Source organism: Gekko japonicus, unplaced genomic scaffold (genome assembly GCF_001447785.1).
Source record: "Gekko japonicus isolate JY-2015 unplaced genomic scaffold, Gekko_japonicus_V1.1 scaffold3281, whole genome shotgun sequence".
Taxonomy (NCBI): Eukaryota; Metazoa; Chordata; class Lepidosauria; order Squamata; family Gekkonidae; genus Gekko; species Gekko japonicus.
In genome coordinates, this window is record NW_015176077.1 from 112275 (window position 1) to 126622 (window position 14348).

The 14348-nt window shown below is 43.1% G+C and overlaps 1 protein-coding gene across 3 annotated transcripts in view; it reads right to left on the bottom strand.

Annotated features, from left to right (window-relative positions):
• Window positions 1-14348, bottom strand: part of CCSER2 (coiled-coil serine rich protein 2) — a 75890-nt gene that overhangs the window by 14388 nt on the left and 47154 nt on the right. For 2 of the 3 annotated variants that reach the window (XM_015426725.1, XM_015426726.1), the window contains exon 9: window positions 3693-3777. The exons of the other annotated variant lie outside the window; for it this stretch is intronic. In XM_015426725.1, coding sequence (XP_015282211.1) covers window positions 3693-3777 — 85 coding nt within the window. The remainder of the gene's footprint in view (window positions 1-3692; window positions 3778-14348) is intronic. 3 annotated transcript variants of the gene reach the window in all.

Below are 14348 nucleotides of genomic sequence, written 5' to 3' on the forward strand. Positions count from 1 at the left end.
CTCCTTACAAGGGTAGGGCTGTTGAACCCTTTTATGTAGTTAATGCTCATTTTTCAGCATCTCAGAACTTTGATCTGATAAGTTGCACAACTATGTTACACTGGGTTTTTTTTAAATGTTACTGCTTAAAAGACGGTGAGCAGTAGACTATGCAATTTAGGGGGGAAAACATACTGACAATTCAAAAGCCCAGCTGAATCAGATTAAAGGCCCATCTAGTCTGACATTCTTTTTTTTTTTTAGTAAACAAATTTTATTTTCTCAGGAATACAACATATAAAACATTTCATTCTATCAATTGACATTCTATGAGAAGAGAAACCAAATGAGTTGAACAGCTAAAAAAAGTTTCCCATCTCTGATCTAAAGATTGATCTAGACACCAATGAAAAAGTTGAGGTGTAGGATTTGTTTTTTAAAGTCTTATTTTCTTTAGTGCTCTTGTCAAGTTAAGATGCAAAGGAATAATTCACTGGTAAATTTAAATATATTCCCTCAAATGCTGAAGCGATAATTACATTTAACACATGTTTAGCACATAGTATGAGGAAACTGGAAGTAAATGGCTGCAAGGATTGGGTTATTTAACGTTAAGCTCTATCTTCTGTAACACGGGTCTAAGTTTTAATTTCACAAACGCAGCACCAACCCTAGGAGCAAGTCTGCACTTCACTCCAACTACATTCAGTGCCTCTAACTGTATAATCCTATGCAAAATTACTCCACTCAGCCCACTGATTTCAATTGACTTGGATTGGAGTAACTGCATAGACTGAGACGAAAATCTGACATTTAGGGAGCAATTTCATTCAGTGGCTCTTACCCCCAGCAAAGTGATCTTGGGATTGCAACCTTAGTCAAGAAGTAGATCCAGAGGAGTTAGCTGTGTTAGCCTGTTGCTGCAAAATAGTAAAAAAATCCAGTAGCATCTTTAAGACTAACAAACTTTATTGTAGCATAAGCTTTCGAGAAACACAGCTCCTTTCGTCAGCTGCGTCGAAAGCTTACGCTACAATAAAGTTTGTAAGTCTTAAAGGTGCCTCTGGGCTTTTTACTATTTAGTCGTGAAGTGGTGTCCAATTGGTCCAAGTCTATTTGCATACAAGTTCTTGTACGGATTCATGAGCCCTGATCCTGCCTTTTCTTTCTACCCACACTGAGCTAATCCCAAATCCTTAGAAATGCGGATCATTTAGGCAAAGGGGACATCCTGAAAGATAATGCAGTCAACCTTGACGAACTAATTAGAAAGTACCAATGCGCTGTTTGCTCTGACTGCCTAGTACTGAAGCACTCCAGAGATGTATAAGGAGTGGCATGTTTCAGTACCACCTAGAATATTTGTAGTGCTTGTCTGGAACCAAAACTCTCCAGGAATAGGAGTCTGTAATTTCTTTTGAAACAAAAACAAAACAAAACCACCACCTATCAGATTGATGTGCTGCCATTTATGAAATAGCGGCATGTCTACACTATGAAGCTAAACCGATTTCAATCCGTTTTAGTACCATGGTTCTCAACCAAGCAATCGCTGGCAACGGTTCTTTGAAGAGAACCCAGGATTTCTAACTCAGGCCTGTCCATATTCTAACAAAACCAATCCCCATGATTCTCTGCATCAATCTACAATATGTAGCTTTCAACCTGCTTACAGTTTATAGACAGAAAATGCTCAGTTAAAGCACTGCTGGTTGTAAAGTTTCATAACATCCAGATAAAAGCATGGATTATCCTAGGGCAACCCCTCCTATTCACTGGGATCAATGGGAGGGGGGAAAAACAGCAGATGGAGAGGAAAGAAATCATCCAAATTTCCCTGGTTTAGACCGATTTAAACAGGGACTATAATCACCTTCTTAAAATACTGCATGCATGGGCTAGCATCAGTTGGTAACAGCCCCATGCAGTGCTCCAAAGACAAATGCTACAGCTATTTCTCAAATGTCATTCTGTTACTACAGTATGGAACTTCTGCAAACCAACCTGACAGGACCCAAGTAGCTAAAAGAAAACAGGGGTAAACACATGTAAAACGCTGAATCCACCCTTCTTTAGGGCACAAGGCAAATTTGCTACTACCGCCCACTTGTTACCCATTCCAGTTGCTGCTGTGGCACGAACAGAAACTTGACAATCGCTACTGAAGCAGCCCAGCAAGCTAGCAGGGTAGAGCTGGCCAGCTCCACACCTTGCACATTTTCAAAAGGGGAAATCCTTCTGCTACATGTCCTTGCAGGCATAAATCTGCACTCCTTTTGCAGGAGGTGTTAACTCTGTTCTGTGGCCCTTCTGTGCACGTGGTACCCCACTCCCCCTGCAGGGCCCCACACAGATTTCCTTCTGCACCAGAGCAGCAGCCCTGGTCTCCTGCCGCTCCAAAACAAGAGGCATGGGCAGGTCTAAGCCCCAAAGCAAGGGTCAAAGGAACCCTCTTGCGAAACTGTTCAGAGCCCGGTCCGACACCCTGTAGCGCAGCAGACACTCAAGTTAAAACAACAAATGGGTTTGGGGCGAACTGGAAACAACGTAAGGGACTGCCATTTTCAAGGTGTTACTCGCTGAATAGCCAGCAGGGGGATCAAACAACCGGCTATATCTCAAGACCTAGTTACTATGCACTTTGATGTACTCAGAAATAATCCAAATAAATGGATGTTGCCATTTCTGTTCCTCGTAAAGAGGACTGTACATAACACATTGGAGTGGAGAAAATGTCGCTGCGCTATTGTACTACACTAGTTTTCCATAATGCAAATTGTTACTCTGTTGATACTGAATTAATGGGCTACCATTTGAAATACTGTTTCTTAAATTACTAAAAAAAAAAACCCCACCTTACTGTCATGCACAAGGGTTTTCAAGTGTTTTCCACAAATCAGCACAAATTTTAGCTTTAGAGGATTTAAAACTCCATGAACTGCCATTACCAAATTAAAAAGTTTGGCCCAATAAGGTGTTCACTTTACACTGCTCCTGCAATGTAATGTTAAACTATTGACTAATAATAGATAAAACACTTACCATTTTCCTACTACGTTAAGTACAGTATAAATCAGCAAATTTATCTTCTCTTCATATACCAAAGACAACATGAAAGACCCCGTCTTAGTTCAAGCAGCTGCTAGTTCATAAGGAATATTAGTAAATCATGCATCGTTTGGAAAAGCTGGTTTTTCCTTAGCGTGTTATACGTGACTACAGTGTAGCTGCTTTCACGATACATTGCTGATTAAGCGCTCTTTGCTTTTCGTCACACACAACTAAAAGAAGAGTCTTAATATTCCATGACAGCAAAGCTTTACACTGTGTTCTTAAGTACGACGTTCACAAATATTATTATGCAGATATATCTGTATAAGCGCGCACATGCAGATAACATGAAGGAACAGGACAGACACACGCTTCAAAAAGCCACAGGAGGATAAAAAAAAAAAGCAGCAAGACGCATGTTGCGGGATGGACGACACCAGGTGTTCAGCGTGGTTTTAAGGTTTATTGTGCTATTGGTAAAGCTGTCAGCGGCAGTTATATAGAGTAAGGGAAGGAGGTGCTGAGGTTATGGCACACACCAGCGCGTGCCTTCTGTTTTTGCTCTGAAGAGAGGGGATGCCACATGACGGGACAGTGCGTGCAAAGGGGAGATTGCTACTGGAGCACAGGGGGAGGGATAGGAGTGAGAGGTACAGACTCACTCTGTCTGCGCTGCGGCGGAACTGTCCGAGGGATGCCCTGGAGTGAGCCCTGCCAGGGAGAGAAGGAAGGAGCAGAATACCCACCCTGTGCAGAGAAAGAGACGGGGGAAACAATAATAATAAAAAAAAGAGAATGGGGGGGGGAATAAACACCATAAAGCCAAATTGTTTCATTTTTGTTAAACATTAACTGTAGAACAGAGTCGAATACAGCCACCCCAAATTATTCGAAACAGATAAGCAAACCCTTCCAAGTGCAACTCTTATTATTCTGGGCGGAGTCCCTATTTCACTAGTTTATGCCTTTTCATTGTGTAAGAACTCCTTCGTGAAAGGTATTTAAAGGGGAAAACCTGGCTTTAGGAATTTACAATGTATCTGGAGAACACAGTACCGAGTCAGCTAAGACAGGAACAGTATTGGCATACACATTTGAGACTGTCGGATTACCTGTTGTCAAAATTGTATCTCACCATCAAATCAATTAGCCAAAGGAAACAAAGAAGACTTCCTGGAAAGGCCACCAAGTAATAAAGAATCAAAAAATTATTAGGTAAGGCTTTCTGTTGCCTGGCTATTTCAAGACATTTGGAAACTATATTAGTGGATCATACCAGGGCGAGGAGGGCACATACTGAATCCAGAAAGCTTTTATATAGCTGATCAGTTAATTTAACAGCAGCTGTGCAGTCGCTCCGTCTCTGAACTAAGCCACATCTCCTCACTTTTGCCAGGAACACCCAAGTAATCACAGTGTTGCAGTTTGCTTTTTGGACTCTTGACAAGATGAGAAGCAACCTGAGAAGTCACCCAGCTTGAACACAGGACAATTTCATTTTCAGGAGGTTTTGACTATCGGTTACCAAAAACTGCTATGTTTGTTGGCCATGTAAATACTAAAGATAGAACAACTGGGGGGGGGGGGGATCAGCGCAACTGGAGGCTGTACAGCTGAAGATGAAACTGTGTCCTTGCAGGAGTAGGAAAAAAAGGTCTCCACAGCAACTAGGAATTGTTGTTTAAAAATACATAGGTGCCCTAACCGCACGCCAAAGATGCTGTCACTTTGAAGATAAACGGTGTGCTTCTTTCAAGTAACTGCCAAATATTGTTGCCACAATGTAAAAAGGAGATCGGAAATTTTTTTTACTAAACCGGATGGAAAATTAGATACTGAAAGAATGGGCTGGGGAATTTCATGCTATTCATAGTTGTTGTTGTTTTTAATTAATCAAGCCTAAGTAATCTTCTGAACAGCCACACAAACGAGTTACTATTCTCATTACATTATGCTGGAGGACTCCAGTGAAGAAATGTTAATTCACTTGACTTTAGGTAAAGGTAAAGGTTCCCTTGCTCGAAAGCCAGTCAAATCCGACTCTAGGGTTGCGGTGCCCATCTCCGTTTCAAAGCCGAAGAGCCAGCGCTGTCCGAAGACGTTTCCGTGGTCATGTGGCCGGCATGACTAAACGCCAAGGCGCACGGAACGCTGTTACCTTCCCACTGAAGTGGTACCTATTTATCTACTTGCAATTTCTTGCTTTCGAACCGCTAGGTTGGCAGGAACTGGAACTAGAGACAGGAGCTCACTCCGTCATGCGGCACCCAGGTCTCGAACTGCTGAACTACTGACCTTCCCCAGCCCGCAGTTCAGCGTCTTAACCACTTGAGCCACCGCAGCTTTAGCCAGCATATTAGACCAATAAGAAGGGACTAGATTGTTTTAATTAAACACCCACATAAAATACAGCTGTTTCATCCCAAAATTTAGGTGAGCTTCCACAGATTAAAACAGCGGCTAACACCTATTTTCAATTCAACATATCACACAGGAGAAGCTAGAAATACCAATACTTGTCTCTGGTCCCCAAATGTCAGGTGAAGTACTACTAAAGTGTTAAAAGGCTTCCAAAGGTTGTTCAGGTTGGACTCTGGCAAGTCTGAGAGAATGTTCTGCAATGATGGGTCAGCAAGAAAGCCCTCTTCTCTGCGGACATGCTTCCGAGGGCGACATGCAGGCTCTCTATACAACAGAAGCTGTCCGTTCCATGCAGTATCCAGGTGACAGCCATAATGTGAAGACCAACTGTTCACCCAGGTTTAGTAAAAGGGAGTGCTCTGCAAACTGTTTGCCACCACTACACTGGCAACGGGGCAGGGAAACCACCATGTCCTTATAGATTTTTTTCCAAAACTGTTGTGTCAAAATATGCACGTATCTACCCATAAAATGCATGGCTGTTGGCTAACACTTGTGGATTGGATAAAATGGTCAACAGCCACAGGTCACTGGAGAACAGAGGATTTGTTGAAATTAAGCATCTAGAAGCCAAACTGAATTCTGCACTAGCAAAGAGGAGGGCAGGGAGCCGTTCCGGTTGGCAGCAGGGGATAGGACTCGCAATAATGGGTTTAAATTAAGGGCGGGAAGCCATGCTCCCTCTAAGCTGTGGAGTCTTGTGAGCGAAAACTCTACTTTATGAGCTACTGGCTTTAAAATTGTGAGCGAGCCATTTAGCTACTGCGTAAATTAGTTTGCTCTGGAGCTATCCTCCCTGGGCTAAGACAAAAATGTGTGAGCCGGAGGCTAAAAAACTGTGAGCTGCCAGTCTTAAAGCAGCGGCTGGACAAGCACTTGGCAGGGATGCCCTAAGCTGATCCTGCATTGAGCAGGGGTGTGTGGATTAGATGGCCTGTATGGCCCCTTCCAACTCTGTGATCCTAAGTTATCAAGCCTGAATTCTCCCTAGAAGCTCTAAGGTGACACTATCGTACTCTGGTCACATCAGGAGAAGACCAAAAAAGATAATAGGTAATAATTAACGCTAGGAAAAGCTGAAGGCAGTAGGAAAAGAGGAAGACCCCAACATGAGATAGATTAACTCAGTAAAGGAAGCCATGGCCTTCGGTTTGCAAGACCCAAACAACGTTGTCAACGATAGCCTATTTTGGAGGTCATTAATTCATACAGCGAAGAAAGTAAGAATGGCCGCACCAGTAGCCAGGGGAAAAAAAAATGTCTTTCTATATTTTTTTCATTAATTCATACAGTCATCATAAGCAACTTGACAGCCCATAACACAAATACAAAGTTATCATCCCGATACGCTAGATGAAAATGTTTACTGGAGAGGGCAGGGAGATTCACGCAGTCCAATCGAATGCATGTTTTCTCGTAAGTCCCAAAGAGCTCAATAGAATTTATTCCTCAGTATGTATGCACAGCACTGCAGCCCTATTCTAACTGAAATATTACAAATTCTGCTAATTTAAAATGAAGGAATTTAAGCCGGACTTGGAAAAAGGAATCCCTACACACAAAATCTCTTCAGTTAGTTCCAAACCTTTAAGATCTTTTTTTTAAAGATGTGTGTGATATTTTTTTGAAATGGAAATTTTCTTCTATGAAAGGGCTTACTTTAAAAACGTGTATCTTGAATTTCAGCTCCTCCAAGGCTCACAATCATGTAAGAAGAATACAAAGAAACTTAAAAAATTGCAATTTAAACCCACAGCGATAACATCCACCTCCGCAGTAGAAAACTAAGTTTGAGGGGTGAAACGCAACTGTTAGCCTCATGCCCAGTACTGGCAAGATTAGGCACAGGGCAAACTTGTGTTGGAAGGGAATTGTGCGGAAAAATATCTTCACATCTATAAGCTGCATGTGCAAACTGCACCCATTCCTGTAAGTCTCAGAGAGGTCAAAAACTTGTTACATAAGCAGAGCGTTCGACAATGTCTGAAGCTAAATGTCCAACACAGTTGGTGCTTCTGACATGGAAGCAATCCATTGAACACTGCAATCCCCGCAAAATAGATGGCACAGCGCAGTAAATCAGGCTCATAAATATCTCCTCGTCCAGTTGCCTGCGCTAAGACTAATCCCACAGGTGAGCAAGGAAGAAAGGTCTATACTGGGTATGATTACCAAATCTAATACAGGGCTCATCTGCTCATCTAATTGAATTCCATTTCATGGGACTTCCAATTAGTGATTCAATCAAGAGAACAGCTCCCATTTTCTCCTGCAGTTTTGGCAGAGATCACAGACACTGGAAAAAAATATTTTTAAGTGCTTATTGAAGTGCAGTCATGTCTCAATTTATTGACCTTGGCCAATGCACTCTCGTGAATCCATTAGCTAAGGCTACTAACATCATGAGATCACATTAGTGCTCTCCCACAGTGTTTGGAAAGCCTACTCTGACTGTCAAAATTGCTTCCTTCACCCTTTCAACAGTGCTACTAGAAGACATTTTTTGCACTTACAAGGTGTTCTGCACACATCCCTGCTAGGTGTGCAACTGTGGGCCCTGGGAACAACTAAATGCTACAGGAACACAGTTGTTCAATCTCACATTATAAGCAAGATTTGGCAAATATGGTTCCATGCTGCACAAGCAGATTCCCCTGTAGCCCTTACTTTGTTTCGACAGTCTATGAAAACCACTGGGAATAAAATGTGTAAAAAAAACCTAGGTATGACAACTCCCTTTCTACTCCTGGTTCTTCTCTGTCAAAGTTCCCAAACTTTGATGGGAGATCTAGCCCAACTCACTTTGGCTTCAGTTTCAAGGCTACAGTGACCTCTGCAGAAGCTTAGCTGTACAAGACAGGATATGTAGAGAGTACTGCACAGGAAATAGTGTCCTAACAAACTACAAACTAACCCAGACAATTTTCTGCTGATCAATTTTTAAAAGGGTGACCTTATAAGCAAGAGTTGAAGAGCTGACATTTGATACCAACGCACAACTGAAAAATTGGATGCCTTATGCAGCATTACGTGAGAGACACTACGCCTACCCAAAGACAAGGCTGTTGGTTCACATGAGGTTTCAAACGATGGCTACACATCACAAAAGCTTATTAAGCCAATGAAAAGGCTGCAGCTGTATTTTTGTTGATGTAGTCAAGAGTGTTGTCACTTTCCTCTTCGATTGAACTTTAATGCAAAAAGGAACTTTTTTCCCAGATGGTTCTTAAAAATCTACTATTAATAGTGAAGTGCCTAAATGCCTGCATTCTAAAGCAGCTGGCATGTAAGCCAGCACTCCCACCTTTGTATGATAACCTACTACAGCCAGAGGTCATTTCGGAGGGGATCGCAGTTCCCCTGGGTGAGGTACGGGGGCGGGGCACATGACAAAGCCCCGCCCACTGCTTCCGGCCGCCCCGCTTCCAGCCCTCATTCAGCCAGGAGGAGGCAGGAGAAGAGGGAGGGTAAGTTGCTTCCTCCCTGCCTCTCCCCACCCCTGCCTGCCTGGGGCCAGGGAGGGCCTTCGCGGGGCTTCCTTGCACTCCCGCCGGCCTTGCAGGTCCACCGCCGGGCCCTTCATGGGGCTCGGCAGTGGAGTTGCAAGGCCAGCGGCCGAGATCGTTGGGGGCGGGGTGTGTGGCCTTATGACACACTTCCGGTGATGTCAGGGGGTGTGGCATATGCTAATGAGTTATGCTAATGAGTTCCCCTAGCTCTTTTTCTACGAAACGACCCCTGACTACAGCCCTCTCTGAGTAACACTGAATGTAATATATCATTACTAAAATTCAATGCAAAATCTATGAATCTCCTCGCAGAGTACTCTGTTATGTTCACAGATGGAGTTTTCCTTCTGCTATGCTGAACTGACCATTGGTCTCTCTACTGCTTATTTTACTTAACATGAGGAATATTAACCATGTCCATTTTAAGCACATTGATCCTATTTTGGACACCATGTAGATATCAAACCGTACCTTGTTTTGGCACAGAAGATAATGTATCTTTCATTTGGTACTTGTAGCACTGGTACCGGTGATAATTTCCACTTCATTCCAGCACTTGCCTTCTCTAACCACCTCAGCTTTAAGCAAAAATGCTTGGTTTTCAACTTTGGTCCTTACAAAGGCATGTTTGAAAAGCAAGGTAAAGTGAAACTATTTTTAGTACCACATTATAGATAGATTGGAATGCATGCATCTTTTAAAGATTTACAATACCACAGGCTATGTTCAGACATAGCTTGGAGAAATGACAGCTGAGGGGTGACTTGATTGAGGTTTATAAGATTATGCATGGGATAGAGCACGTAGAGAAAGAAGTACTTTTCTCCCCTTTTTCACAATACAAGAACTCGTGGGCACTCCATGAAATTGCTGAGCAGTTGGGTTAGAACAGATAAAAGGAAGTACTTCTTCACCCAAAGAGTGATTGACACATGGAATTTACTGCCACAGGAGGTGGTGGCGGCTACAAGCATGGACGGCTTCAAGAGGGAACTGGATAAGCATATGGAGCAGAGGTTCATCAGTGGCTATTAGCCACAAGGTATAGATAGGAACTCTCAGACTGGGGCAAGTGATGCTTTGTGTTCTTGGTGCTGGGGGGGGCAGTGGGAGGGCTTCTAGTGTCCTGGCCCCACTGCTGGACCTCCTGATGGCACCTGGTATTTTTGGCCACTGTGTGACAGAGTGTTGGACTGGATGAGCCATTGGCCTGATCCAACATTGGCTTCTCTTATGTTCTTATCACAAGCAACTGCAAAAAAATCCCTAGCCAAACACAAACATAGCTTGCTGTGCTTGCATATGGCCCTTGCTCCTTCCTGCCCAGATTCGGAATCCTGGCATGTATATTTATTGTTATTTATTTATCATTATTTATTGCATTTCTAAACTGCCCTCCCAGGAGGGCTCAGGGCAATGTGCATCGTATTTAAAATATGGTTCAGTTAAAACCATTCCAAAGTATAAATTAATTTAAATTAAAACCCAATAATCTATCATGGTTTCCAGTAAACTGGTGAAACCATTAACCTTCAGTCCTAGATGGCGTTCTGCATGTGGTCGCTTCTTCCAGGGGGCGGGATCCTGGGCTTGATGAGATGGGAAAACCGTTGCTGTCCTCAACCATTGGCCTGGCAGAATATCTCTGTTTTCCATGGCCTGCGGCACTGTCAAGGTCCTGCAGGGCACGGATTTCTCCAGGCAGAGAGTTCCACCAGGCAGGAACCAGGGCTGAAAAACCCCTGGCTCTCTGGTCAAGAACAGCTCGACATCTCCTGGGCCCAGGATCACCAGGAGATTTTGATCTTGTGAGTGTAGCGCTCTCCAGGGAACATGCAGTCCCACAGGTACATTGGTCCCTGACTGTTTAGGGCCTTAAAGGTTAAAACCAGAACCTTGAAGCAGATGTGGTACTCAACTGGGAGCCAGTGCAGCTGGCAAAGCACAGGCTGGATATGTGCCATCATAGGGGGCCTGTCAGCACCCACGTGCCGCTGCACTCTGGACCAGCTGTAATTTCTGGGTCATCCGCAAGGGTAGCCCTATGTAGAGAGTGTTACAATAATGCTTTTAAATTGTTTGTTATGTATTTTATACTAAAATGTATACCGTTTAATTGTTTTTATGTAAGCCGCCCTGAGCCTGCCTTGGCGGGGAGGGCGGGGTAAAAGTTAAATAAATAAATAAATAGTCTAACCTTGAGGTGATCGTTGTATGGATCACCGTAGCTACGTCAGAACAATAGAGGCAAGGGACCAGTTGCCTGACTGGGCAAAGTTGGAAAAACGCTAGCTTGGCAACCTTCGCAATCTGGGCCTCCATAGATTAAGGAGGTGTCCAGAAGCACACCCAGACTCCTGACCACTGGCGCTGGTGTTAGTGGCACACTGTCCAGAGCAGGGAATTGACCTCCTAGCCTCAGGTCGCTCCCACCCAGCCACAGGACCCGTCTTTGACGGGTTTGGTTTCATCGGCTCTGTCGGAGCCATCCAACCATGGCCTCCAAATTCTCAGCCTAGTTTGGTGGGACAGTGGCTGGCCAGCCACCCATCAACAGATAACAACAACAACAAAAAAGATACAGTTGGGTGTCATCAGCGTACTGATGGTAGCCCAGCCTGGGCGAGAGGGCGCATGCAGATGTTGAACAACATAGGAGAGAGGACTGCCCCTTGGGTGTCAGGGTGATACCCCCTCTCCAAATTCCATCCTCTGTCCCTGACCATGGAGGAATGGGGTGAACCACTCCAAGTCTACCCCACGGACTCCTACGTCGGCGAGGCAGTGGGACAAAAGATCATAGTTGACCATGTCGAATACCACTGTCAGGGAGGTTAGAGACCTAATTACCCTAAACAATTGTGCTAGGCGAGAGCTAGCAGACGCGATGGAGGCTGTGAGAAAATCTCTCTTCACATCCTTCACTGCCATCTCATAGGTTTTCATAAATGACCTATAGGATGTTCTTGCAGCTTTGTCACAAGACCACACTCGCTTCATACCCCTGAGCTCCACTGTGTACCACAGAGCCATGTAAGAAAGAAACAAGCCCAAATTCAGTGATGTTTGCTGCAATCAAACATTATTACCAATTTATTATTGTCAATTTACCTGCTCACACAGGGAACACTTACATCAAACTCCACATGAGGAGAGAGGAGTGATACACATCTGAACACAGCAACAAACTGAGTTACTGTACAACTGGCATTTCACTGCAGTTTGTTATGGTCTGAGTGACTACCGTAACCTGTTAAGCCTACAATGAAACGGACCTGTTTCTGGATTTTTGTTTCTGAAACTGCTGGGCAATACGGTAAATATCTAAAGGCATCACACCATTGCTGACGTTTTATAAAATATTTAACGGGGGAATTAGGTTAGAAGATTAACACAAAACTGTTTAGCAGTTCTCAATCAACTAGATAGCGCTGCTACTTAAGGAGTGGGTGTCAAAGCAATTCAAGAAGTGGAGGCCAAGTAGTCAGTCCCTGCCCTAATTTCACAAAACAGCCCTACCTACTTGTGGTATGCCACTAAGATTTTCTGGGAGACCTTTGGCCAGTCTCTTTTAGCCTAACCTCCTTCAACCCTGTGACATAGGTTAAGGCTAATACACTAGTCAAAGGTCCTTGGAAGGAAAGTGAGATAAAGTACTAGATAGGTTATAGTGGCACAAGAAATGCATTCTTGTTTTCTCTACCCTCATATTGGTATGGGTAGGAAAACATAATAGTAGGTGGAGTCAGAAGTAGCACAGGAGTAGATAGGACACATTAAATGATTCAGAATTTGATAAAGTATTCACAAGGGTTCCCAGGAAATCTTTTATCCAGACGTTTCTTATGGATGCTTACAGGACTCTCATCTGCCAGTATTTTCCCTGAATTTTGGAATTCAATATTACCAAACTGGCAGATAATATTAGAATCTGCAGTTCTTCTTGATCGTTATTTCTGCAATTAGTGCTGTAAATAAGATGGACTCACACAGGAAAGAGGAACCCATTATTAAACTAAGCCCTGGGTTTATTAAGGGGAAACAAGTAACTCAAGGGAATTCTTCTTCCTTTTCTGGAAAGAAGGGAGTTCTGTTATTTGTTTAACTCTTCTCATGAAGAAAGCAAAAATGGAAAGGGGAAAGGAGGGAGCAATTCTCTTTCTTCCAGGGAAATAAAATATTTTTACTACTTTTTGGGGGGGATATTTTATTCTTTTTTGGGGAGGGGGAATAATTTTTGCACCAGAGTTCCAGCAGTTAACGCAAAAGATTTTTTTTTACTGTGACATGATAAAAAGGGGGGAAAGGTTGTGCAAATGAATATAACATAAAACACATTTCCAAGACCTCACTTTCCCAAAATGTATTTGTACACTATTACTGTTATGGGAGGAGGGGAGGGGAAAATAGAGAACTAGGAAAAGGAACATATAGGATACTATAGAATTTATTGATGAAGTAAGGAACATATAGGATATTATAAAAGTAAAGGAACATATAGGATACTATAGAATTTATCGATGAAATAACTAGGCTCACAGGGATTTCCGTCAGAACAATAATCAGACATAGATTAAAGTTTCAAAGGTAAGTCAGAACTTAATCTGGGTAAATATTTTTGCCTTAATCATATCTTACATTTTTTTTTTAAAAAGTGGTTTAAAATGCCATCAATATTACACTTTGCCATCTATTTACAAAGATATGAAAATTCACGTTCCCACAAATCATGTGAAACGTTGCTCTTAGCACAAAATCTGCTACATCAAACAGAGATTCTGGTCCACAAGGTGGAAAAAAACCCTAGATCTGTGTAGTGTACAAACTCGTAAAAAAAGTAACAGTGTCTTTCAGTGGCCACAAGAGGCACTGATATTCTATGGTGTCCTACAGAATCTGTTATTTTGCCTCTAGTCTTCTATAGCAGGTTAACAGTGTAAGAGTGGCAGACAGGGATGCAGGTTGAATGGGGCCACTGTGAGGGCTGATAGTCCTCCTGCTTGAGACAGGACTGATTTATCTGTGGCAATCATTCTGCAGGCGGGCCATCCATGGACTACCTAATGCACACGTCTGCAGTTCCATGATAAAAGCAGTGGAATGTGACGTACATGCCACTACTGAAATGGCTATTTTTACCACAGAAGAAGGTTCTCCGCCATCAAGGCTGAACAAGATGTATGAACTTTCCTCCTGAACTAAAGGACCCTCCGTGCAGGTTCATGAGCAAGCGTTGCTGAAACAACACTCTTTTAAAAAGGAATCCAGTCTCAAAACATCTGCTAGCTGTACAGTTTGTTATCCCGACAGCATCAAGTGTTTTTACAAGGGTTCATGGCCACACGCATGATTCATTTGCTGCTCTGCTTTACGGACCATAACAGCTGC